The following is a 14,107-nucleotide window of genomic DNA, read 5'->3' as shown; positions in this document are numbered from 1 at the left end:
CGGAGAACAAAACAGAGCATGGCTTTGAGTAAACACACAGGCGGCAGGTATCAATGACTTATACAGGGCATAAATCATTTCAAAGGGAGGAGATGAGTCCCTGTCCCTCACACACCAACATACCAACACACACACACACCTACAGTGAAGTGAACATTAACTTCAAAACAAGTTTTCACTATGCATACACACTCACACATCATGTGCACATGCAGATGGACATAGTCCACTCTCCCTCTCTCTCTTTGTCTCTCTACTCTCTCTCTCTCTCTTACACACACACATAAACACACCCATACACTTCATAGATATGTATAATACCGTCCCTCCACTCCTGGCTGCACGCTCCACCCTCAGTCCTAGAGGACAGGCTGGTTGACCCAGGAGGAGGGGATAGTAAGGGGAGGGAGGGGGGAGAGGTAAGAGCAGACGAAGCTCAAATTCATTTCTGCTGGTGGTGCTGGGGGCACAGCACATTGCGAGAGCACTAACGTGACGCACAAGGAGCCGGGACACACATGGCTATCAAATGGATTACTCTGACATACACTACTGAACTACTACACAGACAGGACAATACAGCCAGCAGGCACACAAAGGACTTGAAGAGATCTTGCAGAATTTCTTTGTCACATTAACCAAGAGAGGAAAACAAAAGGTGCTCGGCTTTGATGAGGACTCATTGATTCCTATTCCCCTTCCTAATTCATTCAGGAGTCAGCTGATATTACGCCGGGCATAGGGACTTGGACTGACATCAATGAAGATGTGAATATTTTGGGTCAAATTCAACTGAGCTTCTTCTTCACACAGCTGCAGCACTGAACGGGATCATATGTGAGTAAGTGTTTTTATTTACTCTGTGGTGATGGTATAATAAGATTGCAAATACGGATTATGACATTTATACTACAAATTCGTCTTAGTCCAATTCTTCCAGTAATTTTCCTCTAATCGCTGAAAACACTTGACACGGTGGTCGTGGAAACTCAAAACTGTTCACATTGTCTGTCAATACGTGTGTAGGTCATCTCCCTGTGTATCTACGATATCTCATGTTCTCACGAGACACAAATACGCCACTCAACTTCTTTATTCAGCATTTTATGAGTTCTTTCTAATTCTAAAATAAACTGTAATTCAGTTCAACTTAATTTAATTATAATAACTTAAATAAACTTCTCTAAAATTTTATAACACAATAATAGCTTTTAAAACATTCAGAAAATAGTGGCATTGTCAATAACACAACAAACAACAAAGAACTAAGCAAAACATTTCTTAAGAAAATAAAATTTGCGTCATTTTCATCATTATATGAATTATCATGATTAATTATTAATATTGATAGACAAATGTTATCTAAACCTTTTTGGAAATAGTAAACCAGTTTTTTGCCTGAAGTGATTAATTTATTGACTATGAATTGAATATTTAAAAAACCTCCAGCATTAATGGTAACTGTTTTTACATTTACGTTTACATATCAATTATCAGTGTCAAGTCTAAATGATTGAATGTCAACCCCCACATAAATCCTTTAAAGGAGTAAACACTCACAGTATGTGTTTACCATGCCTGTCAGTCCTGATTTGAACACATGTTTTATATGTGAACACACAGGGTGTGTTGTGCTGAGCTTGATTGGAAATAATTTATGGCAGATCCAACTTGAAAATACATCTGGTCCTTTAAGTTTTTCCATAGGTTTATAAAAAGCTCAAGGGAGAAGTTGGGTTAACATGAGCTGCTCTTGGCTATACAGTAATGTTAATGGACAGTGTTGGTGACAGCTCTCAATGCTTTGTCCCACAGTCACCGAGACGGGACCGAAAAGCACCAAGACATAAGGATACGCGTGAGAAAGCTTACCATGCACTGAAAACAAGGTGAGAGCCGAGCAGACGGGGGCAAACAATACATGCTCACCTTGGGGTGCTCTTCTTCTTTTATGTGCATGTGTGTGTTTGTGTGTCTGTTTCTCTGTGGATGTGTGTCTTACCTATATTTTAAAAAGCGAATCAAAGGTGTTGAGATGATTAAAAGGGAGTTTTACGATCCTGAGGCAGTGATGTGTTTGTGTTACACACACGTCTGTGTCCTCAGAGCTCACTGATTTATTGTCTCATTCAGAAGATTTGTGTGGCATAACAACTCATTCAAAATATGAGATGATGGAAATATGAAAAAATTGCTTTGCAGAGAAGAAGTGATTGTGGAAAAATCACAGGGCTGAAGTCTTATTGAAAGCCTGTGACTCTACCATGACAGCAGTTTGTCCAGTCAGTTTCTGCTAATGTAATAACAATTGGATAATCCCATAGGTGGATGAATCAACAAATCACCGTTTGGCAAAATCAGTTTTTGTGATTGAGAGCTCAAATCTGTCTGTACCAAAGTGCTTTAGAGAGGTTTTTCCATTAATCATAAGCTTCTTCCTTTTTTTGTGTGTGTATGTGTCTTCTTGGCAGAGTTTACAATATGCTCAACATGACTGCCTTGATTGTAGCCACCATCAGGAGAAACCATCATACTCGTCATTACTATTATTTTCATGGTCAATTGAGTCTGATCTCTAACAGGGAATCATTTCATCGTGTTCATTTCATCATGTGGCACACAAACATCCAGGCCTGTTTAAACTGGTGTGGCCCAGTTTCCACTCTTCAGGGGGAATACTCTGAATTTTATATCAGTTGTGTGACGTGAGGAAGGCCCTGTTTTGTTTCGGGCACATGCTTGTTGGCAGTGTGCTGGTTAATGATACATAACAAGAAAAACAGTGGTCTCGGGAACAGGCTTTATCAGTGCTGATAAGGGGACTTGGAGCTTCTTCCACACCAAGACCCGGTGAGTTCTGATGTATTATGGAAATAAACTCATGGCGAATTTGCAAATACAAAATTCATTGGGTGCTGCAGCGCACGCAGCTGCCATGTGGGCAAGTAATGACTGTTTGAGTGTGTGCAATGAGGTGTGGTCCCACATGATTAACATTTAATGAGTTGTTTGGGCAAGACAGTAAAAGAACAAAGTGTTTACTTTTATTGGCCACATGGGTTTCGGTCTGTGGTGAAGCTGCTGAGTGACACACACTGAAAGAGAGGGATAAATCACGAATCCAAAGCTGTGAATGTGATTTTTAATGAGCACAGAAGGCAGGTGCCTCCACAAATTGAAATGAATAAATATATATCAAGTATCCACCTGTCATTGAGCCGACTCATGCAGATGATGAATTTATGCTGCATGTGAAAGCGCCAGTTGGGATCTAATTTACTGATATGTGGGCCTTAAAGAAGAGAGTGTGGTCAGTGCTGCTTTATCATGCAGATGAATTTAGCACATCCCAGTATGTACTACCACACGATTCACCCAAACCTTTATTGTTTAAGAATCTATTGATTGGTATGCAAATACAGCCTCTTGCCACGGAGAGGAAAGCAGAACAGAATACTTAAGTAAATCACATGATGTGGATCTAGTGCTTGATTCCTATATTTATTTTTCATTCATCCTAGATTCAAAGGAGCCAGATCATTTTAATCCTGTTTCCTGCTGCCAAGGTCTGTTAATGAGGCTGCTAATTCAAACCAAAATGAGTTATATGCATATCAAAAACAGTTACCCGTGTGGTTTTGATCTATAATGACAGAGGGTGGAGTGGAGGAAAGACATAGAGAAAAGGAGTGGGTGGATAAATGTGAAGATTTAGAGAAAACAACAGGTGAGAGATGAAAAAGATAGCACAGAGGAGGAAGAGCAAATGAGCTGGGGGGAAATACCAACAGGTTGTTTGAGTGCAGACAGGGATGCTAATGACGGAGAGGTCCTCATTCATCAAACTGGGTCAAACCTGGTCGAAGGGAACTAATCACTGACAGGCACATGTGAGACGGACGGGTGGGTGACGGCCGGGTCATTCATTACATTTGGATTATTGCACCTAGTGCATAAGCACCTGTTTTGTCTGTCACTGCTGCCACCACCACGTCATGTTAATGACTGATCCGTGTTAAATCAACCAGTCGTGGTCACGCACACTGTCTGCGTCTTATTATCCAAATATGATCCTCTGTGCATGAAAAGTGAAAATTTTGTTTACCTGTCACACAAGAGATGGTCAAACAGAGATATGGTAATATTAAGTAGGTTTGGTGTCCATGTCATATTTTCTGTGTTTATTCAAATGTTTCCAGTTATTGCGAGGTATATCTTATGTAAGACCATGAGCAGAATGTTCCCTGAAGGACCAGAGCAGAGGTTGTGCAAGTTTCAGCCTATTTATTATCAAATTCCTCAGAATTTACCTCACATCCAGCTTTTATTCAAACATTTCATCTTGAATTTGAATGTATTTTGTCTACTAATGATTTCAACATATTAAACCATGAGTGAACTGCAGAGACTTTACAGAGTAAACATTTACAGTTTAGAGGAAGTTCTGCACTGATTTTTGTCAGAAAGAGGTGAGAGGTGAAGACTTATGATAATCATGGGCAGATTAGGTGATGAGATAAGACAGTTATTTTCAAGATGACTTACATAACAAAACAGTGCTAAACACTGGTATGAACTTTAGATCATAGACAATACTCTTGCCTTGACCAACATGTTAGTTAAAAATTGTTCGACTCAGCTGAGCACATTCATAACATTTCCAGCTGATGGACAAGTTAAATCTAGATTCCCATTAAGTTTGTGGTCAACATCTCCACTACATTACACTCTAAACCTGGATTATTTGACACATAACAAAATTAAACATGACGTAGCTTGTCGAAGTTAATGACCAGAACATGACGAGCAAAGAGAACTGACATGTTGAAAGACATGAATGGCTGGAAGCTATAATGTTTTCTAGCTCACGTTAACTACCTGTTTCTGTCATCCCTGAGGCTCTGTGGCCCTGAGTGTGGGGAGAGCGTTGCACGATGGAGACGACATGAAAATGGATGGTTGCACACAGTTTGTCTCTGGAGAGGGAAGCATGGGAGGAATTGACTATTATTAATCAGGGTGAAAGCTTTAAAGCAAAGACAGGAGGCAACATACCGCACCAACTACTAAAAGCAGCCTGTACAGTCCATCCAGCACCGACATGGAATAATTTGTGCCTTACATTAAGTCGATCAGACAGATGGGAATGCTGCTGTGCTTGTGTTATTAAGGAGAGAGCACAGCAGAATACATTTTCAGACACAGTGTGCATAAATGGATACATTAGACCACATACAGCACAGCTCTGGAGACAACATTTACCTTCTCTGTGTACTGCCAGTATAAGGAATTTCCTCTGAGGTCAGGAAGTGCCATTGCCAGAAGTTTTACGCTGTCCGTGGGTCTCCTTTAGTTGAGCCATTGAGCAATTGAAGACAATCCATCTTGATTTCTTGGATGCACGATCTATGCAAATGAGACACATGAGCATATTTGGAAAAAATACTTCGTGTCCTTCAGGAATTCAAGGAAACAGGGGCTAATTCAGAAGTTCTCCGAACAAGATTCATAGATGGTGAGAACAGACCTTTCAAAATAAGTTCAGGAAAGAAATGCCTCACACACACTTTCCTGAGCAACAGATAAGTCTTGACACCATTAAGGTTCTCCCTACCAGTCATTAATCTGCTTATTGCATTTTTCTGAATCATATTTGGGAACATTACTGTAATACATGTGGATTAATTTTTGAGGCTACATCAGTATCATAGCATATCCCTCAGTCATTATGTTTTATCTGCACAGAGGCATACTTGAAAAGGGGATTTCACATCAGAAATTAGTCACATGGGCAAATATACATAATGAGATTATATAGAGGGTATAAAGAACCGCGCAGCACAAAGAATCCTCTCATGAATTGTGCTGTAATTACAGAGAGGGGCACAAGGCTCCTCAGGTCTCCACAAAGAGGGGCCAGGAGATTCCTTGATGGAAAAAGACCTCGTTGTCTAAACCCCTAATTAAAAAAAATGTGGAAAAGAAAAAATAATAAACAGATAATAACAAAGAATATTATCAGCTTTGATCCAAAGACCTTTGGACAAGGCCAAATATTTGAGCGGAATCCTAAAACCTAACTAAACCAATGCTGACGCAGAAGGAGAAGAAAAACTAAAGGTTTGATTTGGTTTATCCATTTATGGCAGTGTTGTGGTCGCCGGGTGTGGCAGAAGGGATTCACTTGTACAAGAAGAGAGTATTTGACTGAACTCACAACAGCAACGGTTCTGCTCAGATTCTCTTCCTTTCATCTATAGCTATACCTTCATGCTGGGCGTGGGGGTCCCAGCTGGCCTGGCTTGTCATGCGTTCAGCTGAAGACATTCCTGTGGCAAAGCCAGCATGTAGCACTTGACAATGTGTTCAGCTGTGTTACCTCACGCACCCAGTGGTGAGTGCGTTATTACCAGCAAATTGACCATCGGGTCTCAACAGAGCAGTGAGAACAGCCTTGTAATGTCTTATTAGTCACACTCAGTTGCACAATTCGATCACAATGGGTTTCCTCCTATTCTTAGACATGGAAAATTTCCAAACACCCAGTTGTTTGTATACCTAACCACTCCTCGCTCATTAGTCAGAATAACACATCAGTGTGGTGTCAATCAACACACGCTGTGTGATAACGAATAGCAAGTCTTTAGAGCTATATTTGACCACCTCCCTTCTTATCATCCTCTTTTCACTCCTCTATTGTCGTGCCTTTTCTCAGTTTTTATTTCTTTTCCTGACATTTCTCCGCATTGCCTTCATCTTCCTCCATTTTTCCTTCCAGACCTTCCTCTGCGATCAGTTTATTTGACCAAGTCGGCCTCCAGCATCCCACGACTCTGCTTTTTAAGCTGTCATATTATTCCTATCGACTTTCCGTACTTCTGCACCATTTATTTATAAGCAAAGAAAAATAAACGTAAAATTGATTGAGATCAACAGAGAGTGTGACTGGGAGAGAAGAAAAGAATGCATGGATGTATGAGAGGATGATGAAGAAGGAGAGGGGGCAGGAACAAAAACAGGGGGGGAAACAGGAATGTATGGGGTTAGGCCTGGGATGAGAGCGATTATGAGAGCGGAGGTGAAAGAATAAGAGTGGTGGGATAGGGAGGGAACGCTGTCAGATCAACCTTGAGAAAATATGGCAAAGAAAATAAACCATGCTCGATTTGCGTCAAGCACAACCGGAGGCATTGAGAGATGGACAAACACACTGAAAACTTCATAAAAATATGGAGACAGTATCAAAACACAACAACATTCACATGATGATTGCTACAATATCTGGCTTCTATTACTTTCTGTCAAATTTCAAGAAATTGCCAAAAGGATGCTATTTATAATATGCAATGTGAAACATGTATCATCATTATGGGTCCTTAATAAAAGGCCTGTGTGTTTTGCTTTGTATTCTCAGTGGTACGATAAGGACAACCCTGAGTATAAAATTACTCAGCTGACGAATACGAGGGCAACTGGAGGAAATTTAATAAACGGGTGCTGATATCTTGATAACTCAGAACAAGTAAATTGTTGATAAATCTGTGCTTGTTAAAATCTTATGACCCTGTGCGGTGGCCGTTTTTTGCGTAAGGCATGGCTAAAACAAACCACAAACAACATGTCATAGCTGCTTTCCCACATTAACACTTTGTTTGTCTTTCAGGAATGGAAAGCATCAGTGTGGAAACGGACTGGGATGGGTTAGACCTCACCTCTCTGGCGGCCACAGGAAGGAACAACAACTTCTCTTCCTCATCCTTGTTTGTCTCTGAACTGAACTCTTTCAACACGTCTCACAGCGGGGGTTCCTTCTTTGGGATGTTCCCCGAGAACGGCTCCTCCACCACCACACCTCACACTCTCCCGCAGCCCAGGGCCAGAGACCTGGGCCTGGCCAGAGCAGAGATCGCGGTGCTCGGCGTGGTGCTGGCTCTCACCACCCTGGGCAACAGCTTTGTGCTGTGGGTGCTGCTGAGGAGGAGGAAGCACAATGCACCCATGCACGTGTTCATGGTCAATCTGTGTTTGGCTGATCTGGTGGTGGCCCTCTTTCAGGTCAGTTGCTGTAAAACACAACATAAAGAAACGTAGGCAAAACATTTCCGTAACACTTTAAATTAGGGAACACATTAACTAGGTGCTTATTAATATGCATCTAAGTAGCATAGCTCCTTATTAGTAATTATTAAGCACTTATTAACACCTTATTCTACATAGTCTAATTCTACCTCTATTACACCATTTAAGATTTTTCCTGATATTAACTCCTAATTATCGCTTATTCATTGTAAATTAATGCATTGTTGTTTCTGAATAATGATGTGAATAACCAGTGGGTTATTGGGGCCTTGTACAGGGGCAGTAGCACAAGAACAGTAATTCTTCCTTTATCACTCTGAATTAGTATAGCATTAATGCATTAATTTACAATGAATAAGCGATAATTAGGAGTTAATATCAGGAAAAATCTTAATTCATGGTGTAATAGAGGTAGAATAAGGTGTTAATATGTGCTTAATAATTACTAATAAGGAGCTAGTAAGCTACTTATATGCATATTAATAAGCACCTAGTTAATGGTGAATATGTGTTAATCTAAAGTGTTACCAACATTTCAATCACCAAAAGTTTCTTCTTTTCCTAACCAGGTCCTCCCTCAGCTAATATGGAGAATCACGGAGAGGTTTCAGGGGCCAGACGTGCTTTGCCGCTGCATCAAGTACTTGCAGATTGTTGGCATGTTTGCTTCATCCTACATGATAGTTGCCATGACAGTGGACCGACACCAAGCCATCTGCTGCCCGTTGCAGGCCTACCGTGGGGGAGCGGTGTCCCGCTGCAACACCCCTGTCATGGTGGCCTGGGCCCTGGCACTAGCCCTCAGCATACCGCAGGTAGGGAGGCGTAAACACAAGGGGAAACAAAAACCTGTCTCACATACGCAAGAACATGCACAAACACATGGCGAAATAGGAAATGAGGTCTCAGTGGGTGTTCACACCCTGATTGCTACAGTAAAACTCAAGATGTTGTCTATTTTTAGCTCTATGAGTTCACTACAGTTCAGCTAATGGAGGAGGAAACTGACATTCATGTGTATGAGTGTGCTGAACCCCCCCCCCCCCCTCCTCCTTTTGTTTGGTCTGTGTCAGGTGTTCATCTTCTCCCGCTCAGAAGTGGCACCTGAAGTGTTCGAGTGCTGGGGTCACTTTGCTGAGCCGTGGGGGCTGAAGGCCTACGTCACCTGGATGACTGTGGCTGTCTTCATCCTGCCCGCGCTCATCATTACCATCTGTCAGGTAATTCTGGTTGAACTAGCTGGACTCTAAATCTCTGCATCAGCCACAAAGACCATTGACTGCTGGCAACATTATCCAATAATGAAGCGTGTGGCATGAATGAAATGTTGTTTTGTTTTCATGGCGGGTGCATTTGGCAGGCATTGTTTGATAACCCGTTGGGAATTGTGGTTGGTGTTATGTAGCATCCCATGGCGGATAGGCATTCTGGGCTGCCTCCCATCAGCCCTGCTGCTCTATTTAGGGAAAGATATTTCCAGGGTCCAGCTATTTCCCCTAATTAACACAGCACTTTGAGGACCACTGCTGAGACGGGTGTTCAGAAAATCTGCCCACTCGAAGAAGCTCCTGCCAGGAAGAGGAATGTACCAGATCTGTGCCAAACATAGAATCCTTGACCCTCTTTCATTATCGCATTTCAAATCGAGAGGCCACTTCAGACACTTTTTCAGAAGTATGATGATGCAGCTGTACTTTGCTAGTACTGAGTGGATAGAAATGCGGATGGAGAGGCTTGTCAAACTGTAGTCTAATAAAGCTATTTTTAAAGTTGGCAGAAACACAACCTTTGGCTGTAACAATCTTTAAATTCAGGAAAAACAGCTACAAGCATGAATCACCTATCAGCCCATGAATTCAAATTATTGTTTTAGTTGCTCAGGAGACTTTGCATCAATAAATGTTTATGGCAGCTATGCGTATTGTTTCAGAGGAGTAGTTGACTTTAATAGTGGTGCATTAAAATGTCTGACATGAAGGCCAACACACTCTCTTTTGTTTCTAATATCCTGTCAATGTTAGAGGAGAGATGCATAAAAGATTGTCTCCAAGAGCAAAGACATGAATCTGAGTCTGGCAGGTGTCAGTCATAAAACCTAACCCCTCAGGCTGCTGGGCCTTTCAACAATGCCTTGTTTCAGTCTTTTTACACTGTGCTAACTCACTTCGTTATCCCTGTTTCCTAGATAAGAATCTTCAGAGAGATTCACAACAACATCTACCTGAAGTCAGAGAGGGTGGTGATGGCTGAGTTGAAGAAAAATGAAATCCTCTTCCGCTTCCACAGCTTTAAGAAGGATGATGAGCGGGCCAGGGAGAGGGGGAGACGGACGTCCGGGGGTGGGGGCAGGGACGGGAGAGGAGGAGGACAGCACTTGAAGGGCGTCAATAACGGCCCTAACAGTAACATACATAACAGCCAAGTGGAAGAGTGTTACGACTATGTTCCGTCTTCCATCCAGTATAGCAGTTGCTGTGGTGAACATACGACAGCAACAACAACAACAGCAACAACATCGCCAACGCAGCAGCAAACACTCAACACCTCAGACTGCCAGGAGTCCTACGCGCCCTACGAGCTGGCCTCAGGCTCCCCCCGCTGCTCCCTGGACTTTGTTCCCCCTCACCCCCCAGCTGCCCCACCTCCAAGCATCACCAAAGCCATGTCCAAGACAGTGAGGATGACTCTGGTGATTGTGCTGGTCTACACGATCTGCTGGTCACCGTTCTTCATCGTCCAGCTGTGGGCCGCCTGGGACCCCACCCCTCCAGATCAAGGTCAGTCACAAACACGTTTTCTGGGTCCTGTTTACCCGAGTCACCGGCCTGATTTCCAAGAGCTTTGGTCCCTTGTTGCAACATTCCCTGTTGCTTGCAATCCACCCACAAAAAAACAAACAAACAGACATCCGTTTTATAACCACTCAAAATGAATAATTTAAGTTGTTTTTCTCTGCTGCATTGATCCCCTTTAATCCAGTTTATCCACTTAATTGCACTAAATGTGCAAACCTTATCTCCTCTGCCCTGTAGGCAGCCACAAGTGACTGAGTCTGGTTTATAACAACAACCTCTGATCAATGCTGTTGTCCATCTCAGTGAGTCGAAACATAATCCCACTCATTGCAAAGACAAACTCCAGCTTAGATGTGGTAACAGTGAGTGAAGTACAACATTGAAAAGTTTGTTTGAACTCATACATTGGAGCCCCTGAATTTGCTCCTATCTGGTCAGTCCTCTGCACATTTTGGGACATATCTTGGATCTGATGATGCCTTCACTGGCAGCCAGAGATTAAGATACTATGGCCAGCACAGCCATAATTTGTGGCTGATAGTATGGACCGTGTGGGTGTCCTCTGATGTGAAGCTATAGGCAAACACCCTCGGCAAGTAAATAACCTATTTACATCCCCTGCTGATTTTGCAACGTGGCCAGATGTTGACATTTCATCAACAATGATCCCTGGCAGCAGCTTGAAAACACAATGAAGATCACAAACAGAAACACAGTGCAAGGCACGTAAGCTTGAATACACACACGTGCACACACACGTGCACACACGCACACACACACACACACACACACACACACACACACACACACACACACACACACACACACACACACACACACACAGGTCTTTACTGGCAAACAGCTCCACACTCTGATTATTATCAGCCCTCTATTCAACAAGCGGTTTGTTCCTATTGTCCTCAGCTGACCACAGTGAAATAAGAATATTTTAGGTAAATGACTTATTGTAGCTACAAAAAAAGAGGAAAAAATGGAAAACAGAAAAAGGAAGTATGGGATTTCGCCCTCTAGGGTATTTACAGTCCTGTTTCTGTTGCGGAAAAAAGAAAAAAAAACAATTATCCTGAATGCTTTATTTTCAAACTGAATAGATGTTGTACATATTTATGTCTGTTTTATAAGCAAGAAGGGAACAATGTTGTGCACGTTGTGATCATCTGCCCACAGCTGGAAGAATGTTCACCACTAGTCAAGCTGAACATTTTTATGAGTGTATACATTCTTGTGCCTGTATTTGCACATGTTTATGCACTTAACTTCTTCTTCCTTTTTGTGTGTGTTTCTTCCTTTTTGTGTGTGTGCGTGCATCTGTGTGTGTCCTCTAGGAGTGGCCTTCACTATCCTGATGCTTCTGGCCAGTCTGAACTCCTGCACCAACCCGTGGATCTACACAGCTTTCTCCAGCAGCGTGTCCAGAGAGCTGCAGCACCTTCTGAACTGTTGGTCACGACCAGGCCGCCGGGGCTCCCTGCCCGACGACTCCACCACCACGCACACCTCCACCACCAAGGACGGCCTGTACTGACAGTGGATGATGAGACAGAAACAGACGTGCCAGAAACAGACATGCACGAGTGCACACGTGGCCGTTGCGTGAACATGCTGGTGGTTGCACACGACTGCTCCACCACCAACACCACCGCCAGCATCGCAGCCTGAGAACGGTGAGCGCTGACCTCCACCAGATGTTTCTAACAACAAAGGACAGCTGCACTGTCAACAGGACATCTATCAGTAATCACCTGTCCCCTGCAGCCGAGCGGTGAGGAAGGGTGTCATTGAGGATGTCAACAGCATTTTATGAGGGCTCTGTGGAATATACAGTGGCCGTCGGTGACAGCATCTGCTGTACAAATTGTCCTTGAGAGTAAAGAGATTTTCACCTCTGTAACAACCCTCTGCAATGATTCAAACAGGAAAACCAGTGCTGCACAGACAAAGCCGAACAGCAGGAATGCAAGGGGTGGTACACTGTATTAATGGGCCTACGGCATACATAATGTACAAAGCAGCAGACAGAGCTGTGGGTGTAGAGGTAGCAAAGCAGCAGGCTAAGGGAAAGAGAGAGAGAGAGAGACATACACATAATCCATGAGACAGTGCAAGGCGGCAGTTGGACTGAGAACAGACAGGGGATGACATGGATGTTACAGCTGCAGGAGTGGTCCTGAGAAGGTTGAAATCTAATAAAGTGAACAAACTTTGTTAAATCAAAGAAAGTGGATTACAGACAGATGCTTGAGGCTGAATTCATATTAGCTCAGGAGGATTCAGGTTCCTAAGAACAATAGTGATTTGTTTGCAGATCGGATGGAGATTCAGTCATGAGGACTGTGCAGCAGAGAGCCAGAGCAAGATGCCGCCCGACACAGCACGAAGACCTGCAGTACTGTGGGTTTACTTAACACAGACAAAAACACACACACACACACTCAGAAATTAACTGAGGTCAAGGGTCAAGGCCCTGGACAATCCATGTTTCCACATCCAACTGGGACACAATTATGTGATTGTATTTCATACAAGCACAGAACATGAGGTACAAAAAAAATGTTTTACTTCCTGACAAGGTTAAAAAAAAAGGAACATTTACATTATGCAGATGAGACAGGAAGGAAACAAATTATAAACTTTCAACAGCATTCCATGTACAGCGATGAACAATGTAAAGTATATTTATTGAAAATGTAAGGCACATTATTTATTATTACATTTTGTGTAAGATAAATATTGAATGTAAATCATACAATTGTAAAGGTCCGATATCTGCAGAGGAAACAAGGAGATGTTAAACCAAAGAGTTTTATTTTTATTTTTTATTTTTTTTAAAGCTGGACTGAAGAATCATTTCAGGTCTTGAGAGTCCAGATGTCACAAAGCTTCAGTAGATAAGACACTACTAAGTGTAAACATAGACTACTACGTATCATTTAGACTGCATGCCTGTGTAGGAAAAACTCCACATCAACATGTGAAAATACTCCCAGTCAAAGCCAAGTGCCTGAGATGTCAGCAGACGTTTTTTAGAGGGGCCTCCCCTGCTGAATTAATCTTCAAATGATGTCAGCCATGTTATTCTTAGAGCTACCACCAGAACAGGGATCACTGAATATATTACACCACGAGCCATGTGTACTTCTATCTCTTTATTTATTATTGCATAAATGAAAATCTACAAATTCTGAATATAAATATTTTAATTCCTGTTACTA

The 14,107-nt window shown here is 42.4% G+C and overlaps 1 protein-coding gene across 2 annotated transcripts; it reads left to right on the top strand.

Annotated features, from left to right (window-relative positions):
* Window positions 1-400: 400 nt before the first annotated feature.
* Window positions 401-14,107, top strand: LOC146984611 (vasopressin V2 receptor-like). 2 transcript variants are annotated; one of them, XM_085781907.1, is made up of 7 exons: window positions 401-837; window positions 1,816-1,889; window positions 7,664-8,055; window positions 8,649-8,894; window positions 9,153-9,299; window positions 10,265-10,856; window positions 12,221-14,079. In XM_085781907.1, the coding sequence occupies exons 3-7, from the start codon at window positions 7,666-7,668 to the stop codon at window positions 12,418-12,420; spliced, it is 1,575 nt and encodes a 524-aa protein (XP_085638033.1). In that variant the 5' UTR covers window positions 401-837; window positions 1,816-1,889; window positions 7,664-7,665; the 3' UTR covers window positions 12,421-14,079. The 2 variants fall into 2 exon arrangements, with proteins under 2 accessions (XP_085638033.1, XP_085638032.1); XM_085781906.1 differs by having other exon boundaries at window positions 445-841; window positions 12,221-14,107.

The sequence above is a fragment of the Trachurus japonicus genome, chromosome 7, assembly GCF_045865225.1.
Source record: "Trachurus japonicus isolate A0001 chromosome 7, Traja_1.0".
Lineage (NCBI taxonomy): Eukaryota > Metazoa > Chordata > Actinopteri > Carangiformes > Carangidae > Trachurus > Trachurus japonicus.
Note: the sequence above shows the minus strand (reverse complement) of the source record. Positions and strands in the feature narration are given on the sequence as shown.